This window comes from Haemaphysalis longicornis, unplaced genomic scaffold (assembly GCF_048455015.1).
Source record: "Haemaphysalis longicornis isolate Haplotype H1 unplaced genomic scaffold, Haemaphysalis longicornis Haplotype H1 scaffold_9, whole genome shotgun sequence".
In the NCBI taxonomy this organism is placed as follows: Eukaryota; Metazoa; Arthropoda; class Arachnida; order Ixodida; family Ixodidae; genus Haemaphysalis; species Haemaphysalis longicornis.
The window spans coordinates 88439406-88446086 of NW_027526460.1; the positions used below are offsets into that span (position 1 = coordinate 88439406).

Here is a 6681-nt window from a genome sequence, read left to right on the forward strand (position 1 = left end):
GTAGTTGATACTGGGGGTGCATGTGTTTACGTTGTCCTCGAGTGTGTATAGCTTTCTTTTGTGGTTCCGAGCACTCGAGCTCGGAACCATTTTTTTACCTCGGAGTATTAGCAAACTTCCCGCTTAGCTTTTCTTTCCGGTTCCGACCACTACAGCTGAGCTTTTTTTTTTACCTCGGAATATTAGCGAGCTTCCAGCTTGGTTGGGCCTGACATCTGCAACTAAGTTTAGGGCATTTGCCCTGTCCTTCCTGAATTGCTTTCCCCTCCCCCTAGCCCAGAGCAGTTACAAGTTTTTAAGCTGCAGGCGTTAAGCTTGCCACAGGCGAACAGTGGACGGGGGTGATCACGAAAGGAACACTGCTTCTTGCAGCGAAACCGTGCTTCGTGTACGAGAAAGGCGTCGCCCGGTCGACGCCCGCGTGCCAGAATGGATCGGTTGCCCCCGGTCTCCAGCTACCGTTCGACCAACAGTGAGCGCATGTTGGACTACGAGAGCGGCTCTCAATCGGACGACATGAAGGAGCCCCTTCTCACGCCCGGAAGCCCTGGCGAGCTGGCCGCGAGATCGCGGTCGGCCTTCTTCAAGAAGTGGGCCTGGATCGCCCCAGTCATCTACACGAACCTGTGGGCGGCGGGTGTGATGTCGCTGGCGGCACCCTTCTTCCACCCCTGGTGAGTCCTGTAGACTCTGGCGACGTCCAGAGGGCGCAACTGTCCCTCTCACTACAAGGCCGCTAAAATAACTTCTCACTATGGGTCAATCTGAGCTTGGCAGTGCGCTGCCGCAACGAAAGTCAGCTCAGGCGAAGAATGAGCGAAAAGACGACGGCACACAGTGCTGACTGTGGTTGCTTTTGCTGTTGTTTTCAGCGCTCTGTGTTGTACGTTGTGTCGTCGTACCAACTAAGGGCGACTGTCGTTACTATGGTTTGGAACCTGTAATGTGGCCGTGAGTCTGCCAGGATGTTACTGCAGGAAATGCTGACCGTTTTTACGATTATGCGTTAGCGACGCCAAGTCTGGAAAAGCAAGAGCAACAAAACAAGACAAACACCGACAATACAGGCAGTTCTTTCTGTTTGTTTTTCCGGACCCTAAAAAGTGGGAAAGAAAAAAATCACAGCAGATTTGTGCCACCTTACAGAATCACAACATAATTTTAAGCAAAGCTCTTATTGGCCCCTTTTTCATTCCCGGCAGTTCCCTCCACCGGTCAGCCCAATCGCAGATTTAGTTATTCGAGTACACGTGGAAAACATGCGCATGATGGTAGTGTAATGCTTTCCAGCATTTCAATTACTAATTTTCGCCAAAGCCTGTAATTATTTTGCACACCCTAAACTTTGCCCGTACATCAATATGGCCGCCAAACGTGATGACTCATTCACGCGCTCCTTAGGTCAGGCGCATGATGCTTTTGACTGCTTGCATTGGGCAATTTTACTGCGACAGCTGTCAAAATCTTATTCCAAGGCGCACTTTCTTTCGACGTGTGTCCGTTATCCGTGTGCGCATGACCTGTAAGCATTGCGGTGTGCTAGTACTATTGTACATGCGCGTCAAGCACGTCGTACGCTCCTTTCATATAGAAAAACAGAGCACGCTTGAGCTATATCACGTGCTGAAGCAATGTCGCAAAGTCAGTTACATTGTCACTGGAGGAACGGCCGCGTGGGAACCCTGGAACATGCACACCCTCGTTTTGTTCTCTCGTTTTATTTCACTGTAAACGCCGTATTGCATGTTGTCCTCAGTGAACCATTAGAATCGCATACCTGTGCTTAACTCGTGTTGCAAAATGTCTTATCACCTCGGTGGGATTGTCCGCGATTCTTTATCGGTTTTGTGGCGGGAGTTTCGTTAGCACTGTCCTATCTTATCTCCTTCGCGAGCTCCATGTATCGCTGTTCGCGCGAACGTCAGACTCCGCTGTGTCTGGAGGAGTGTCGTAGGAGGGAGTGGCGTCAGACGCGGAAAATCTTTTTACGACTCATAGCCGCCCATCAGCGATCAGCGCAACGGGCGGGAAAACACTGTAACTTCATTTTTCTGGTCGTAAATGGTCATGCTGGTTGTTGTGCAGAGGGGAAAAAACGTGTTTGATAAGCAGGGTACTTTTGTCACGGGAATTCCTGTAATAAAAGCTTCGAACTCTATCAAACACAATAAAAGGTAACATCGAAAATAGTTTGTTTTACCGAGCTAGGAGAGAGAGAGAGAGAGAGAGAGAGAGAGAGAGAGAGAGAGAGAGAGAGAGAGAGAGAGAGAGAGAGAGAGAGAGAGAGAGAGAGAGAGAGAGAGAGCGTTTATTGCAGGCATTTATGGTGGTCTTGTCGAGGGGGCTCCTTCTTCACAGGAATCCATGAGCTTCGGCTGCTCTCGCGGAGAGCAGGAGCACAGCAGTGTGCGGGGAAGGGTCGGCGGTAGGTTATTGTTTTTCCTACAATCTATGGCAATATGTCTGAGTGTACCTGCCTGTTGGCAGTAGTAAAAGCTCGTTAATTCGACACCCGTTAATTCGGAAATTCGGATAATTCGGACGGCTCTATTGGTCCCGGCCAAAGCGCATATTATTCTATGGGACCAAACCTTCGTTATTTCGTCAGAAGTCGGCCCCGCACCGCTTAATTCGGACAAATGGTGACGGCTGCCGCTGCACAAAAGTGTGGTAAATTAGCAGCACTGGAACCACTGGCGTGAAACAGAAACCTGAGAGGCATCGCCATTGTCATCAACCACGATTCTGACGAAGAGTCATGCGAGTAGGTGCAGCCGCGACCTCATCGCACCTCACGAGAAGTCTCGGAGGCGCTTTTGATATTGGAGGACGTTTGTCTGAGCAGTTCCGACAGTTTGTGTGATGTTGGCCACTTGGAAGAGTTAAGAAAAATTGTTATGTCAGCCGGAATCTGCGCGAAAAAGCAGACGAATATTACAGAATACTTCAGCAAATAAAGGTATGCTTCTCTAACGTGATTTTAATGTTGTTTTTCCTATTCATTCATTAAGTCGGCATTCGGATAATTTGGACATTTTTCCCGGTCCCGTGAGATACGAATTAACGAGCTTTTACTGTATTTGCATTCTGCTGGATATTGGGTGGGCGATATTCGGTGTAGCCTAATTGAATTCAAGGAATAGGAAATAACTTGACGTCGCCTACGAACCAATACTCTTCCCCGTGGTATGCTATTCGTAAACTCCGTCTCACACATTACACCCAAGACTGACATTACTTTCAAGACTGCTGCTTTTGTCGTACCCCGTGCACCGCATACCATATGGTGTGGGAATGCAGCGACACACCAGTCACCCTCTCTTCCTCACTCCCAACCCTAGAGCAGTTGGAAAGCCTGCTGTCCTGTCCGATCCTTGAATACCATAGGAACCTGGTCGCCAGGGTTCGCCTGGCAGCTAGAGCCAGCCAAAGGATTCCTGGGCTAAGGAGTCCAGGCAAGCGGCCATAACATGTGCACCTTCCACTCTGCATAGTAAAGGTTTTCATGGTTACATGTTCCGTAGGCGCGCGGGTGAACCACACAGACGAAACAACAGAATTGGACAAATCTGGTAGTGGGGATTCTTTAGTTTCGTTTCGGCGTGCAAGAGGCGGCATTCATTTGCGGCATTCACACGCGAAAATTGCACTGGGGTTTTGATACATTGAGAACTAAACTCCGTGCTGACGGTTTCTCTTATGCGCTCGTGCTCGGTGCACTTGTATATGGTCACCTAGTTGAGTGATGGGAGCTCGTGATGTTGATTGTTGTTGTTGCTGTTAGTTTACGGGCTCAGCAAGCCTTGCATGGTGTGCCGGCAGTCGCTCTACCCTATCAGCACCTTTTTAACATTAGGCGCGGAAAGTCAGCATGAATCACATAGGCTTATGTCCTTCAAAAACTGGAGGGCCAGGAGCAAAATGTCTCTCGTTGTAATCCACTGTCCGTTATTCAATCAGAAAAGGCATGCCGCTCTACATTAAAGGCGCACAGCGTCAATTGTGACAGAATTTGGAGCTACTACTGCTAAGAAATCCGGCTGGTTACAAGCATCTCGAAATTTGCTTCACACTTGCTGCTTCGCAGTTGCTGAAGATAGATGTCATCATGTGCTCTTCACCTGATGCAGCGGATATCCTGTTGACGCCAATTTCAAGGCAAAAATCTTCCTATTTTGGCTGAGAAACTTTCTAAAATTGATGCACACAAAGTAATGTGCACAAGGTTGGCTACGTTGATGTGTGAGCCGATAGTAGTGCAGTTTTTAGCAGCAGCCTACTCAAATATGGCGCCGCTGGAGTCCGTGGCTTTATAGCTAAAACTAAGGCGGTAAAATTTGGTAGTAAAATGGGAACAAAATATGGTATCAATAATTGGTAAAAAAATATGGCAGGGTACTAGCTCTTGCATTACTGCAGGAGAGTGACCGATTTTTAATTTTCTAAGAAAACATTTTTTCTGTGCTAAGCATATTAGTTATAGGCACATATTGCCGTGACATAAAATGCAGATGATTCAACGCCCTTCTTACGACACCAGTTTTAATAATGTTTTCATAAATAATAATTGCGAAAAAAATTATCAAATTAAAAATTTTTTGTCCAGGCGTCAAAGAAAATAATCAAAGAGAAAGTTGTGTATCACAAACTACCAGTAGTATAAAAAATTTAGAATATACATTTTGTAGGTAGGCATATCAAAATTCCATCCTAGAAAAAAAAATTGATTCTCAGATATGAAAAAAATGCTAGCACGCGTGGTGCCGCACCTTGTGGTGAAGTCCAACCTCTTTCAAATTTCGCAATTTCGGATGGTTCTCTGGAAGAAATCTGGTGGTTTGACATTATTAAAGGCGCCAATTAGTACCCACGTGATGTAAAAACACCTTGTCAATGATTACAGCCCCCACAAGATTCAAGGCAAGCAAGCGATGCGAAGAAATCCGCTTATAGTTGAAAACTAAACTCGGTGGTTAATGCTTGCTGACATTCTGATCGTGACTTACCTGTCAGAACTTTCGTTTGCAGTTTGTTATCATCTTCTAACTCACTACAGCAGCTCTTTCTTGCAGGAATAAGGTGCGATGCGCTATAATTATGCCCAACAAGCTTTCACCAAGCAGCTGGTGCAGCACTGTGAGATGATGATGATGATGATGATGATGATGATGATGATGATGATTAGTGGCTCTCCCTTTAAATCGGGACGTGGGTTGTCAGAAACCGACTTGCTTGTTTTATTACACCTACTTGCCCTACTCGTAGCTAACCTAATAGATTTGATTCCCCCCATCTCCCTTTAACACCGGTTTTAAACTCTATCGCTCCTCTCCCTCCCTCCTTTTTTCCTCCCCGCACTGTTCTAAATTCTCATCCTTTTGATTACTCCCCCTACGTACCCATCTCTCCCCTACTTCTCCTCCACCACCATTCCAGCCGCCTCCTCCACGACCACGAGCCTCCTATTTTGCAGCGCCACCTAACATTTTCCAAAAGAAACAATATCAAGCCTTTTGGAGACTGTCAAAATAGACAGTTCTGGTTCTACTAAGAAGTGACACTGGACCTCCGGAAATATCCTCGTACGGAAACGAAACTGGCCGGTGAAAAACTGGCGGTGTTCAAGGCTGATTGGAAGCGCTCTGCTTGTCTGAATTGATATACGACGACTTGGCGTTATCTTTCGACTTTCAGTCGAAGCTGTTATCGCAGAAGTAAGGCGTGGGTGAAGTGGAATCACGAGAGGTGTGCTTTTTTCCAGGCACATTAGCTGGCGATAGAGGCGCCGTAGCAAATCGGCTTGAAGTTGGATAACTGTGTAGTAGCGCCAAATATGAATTTAGCAGCGCAAGAACGAAACCGAAACTGCTGGAAACTGTCTGAAATTGCCAGATCCACTTGTTAGACATGCAGGGTACCTTTAGCAATAAGCTTTGGCAGAATAAAGCTACCCTTTCTCCGAACCAACGAAAGTGAAGATCTGGTGTCATTTTCAGGTAATTATCACCTCTCAACGCTGTAGTATTACAAAGCTGACATCATAATTGGGTATTTTGCTTGCTAGGAGCCTTTTGATGAAAAAAAAGTTGATGTTAATGCAGCATAACCACGAGTGGCATGTTGGTTTGTCAAGTGCAGCAGCTATGCCCCCTTTCACAAAAACACGCATGTAAGCCACCTCAGCTGCAAAAAAAAAAAAAAAAAAAAAAAACCGCCTTCGAAAACCTCAATGTCGCCGGAGTGGGAAAATTTAAACTGATTCTAAAAGAACATTGCCTGGACTATAACCACTGGGGCGCATTAGGTCGAAATGAGGTCGAAACTACATGTCGAAATTGGCAATATAAAGCATCGATCACCGGTAATCGATTTGAATAGGCGTGGTAACGAATCAGCTAGGCAGCAGTAATTATCATTAAGTAACTTGACAGTTGTTACATTTTAATGAGACTATTTCAAAATAAATTGCATCGCGACTTGCCGCCAGGAGTATTACATAGCCACTGGAAATTTCATTGCGCTTACACGATACAGTGCCTTTATGCACAGTGTGAAATATGTGTTCTCTTTTGCAAGAAACACACATTTTCTCTGAACGTGAATTTTCACTGAAAGCACTGTGGCTGGGGAAGCTCTAGAAGCCGTCGTAGTAACACCATATGAACTCGTTTTACGAGAAAG

General features: G+C 46.1%; 1 protein-coding gene across 6 annotated transcripts in view; it reads left to right on the top strand.

The window, feature by feature from the left end:
• LOC144152366 (MFS-type transporter SLC18B1-like) overlaps positions 1 to 6681 on the top strand; it is a 136687-nt gene that overhangs the window by 54050 nt on the left and 75956 nt on the right. For all 6 annotated transcript variants that reach the window (XR_013319152.1, XM_077683633.1, XM_077683631.1 and 3 more), the window contains exon 2: positions 373 to 657. Coding sequence is in view for 5 of the 6 variants with exons in the window: in XM_077683631.1 (XP_077539757.1) it covers positions 373 to 657 (285 nt within the window). In the remaining variant the exon portion in view is untranslated. The remainder of the gene's footprint in view (positions 1 to 372; positions 658 to 6681) is intronic.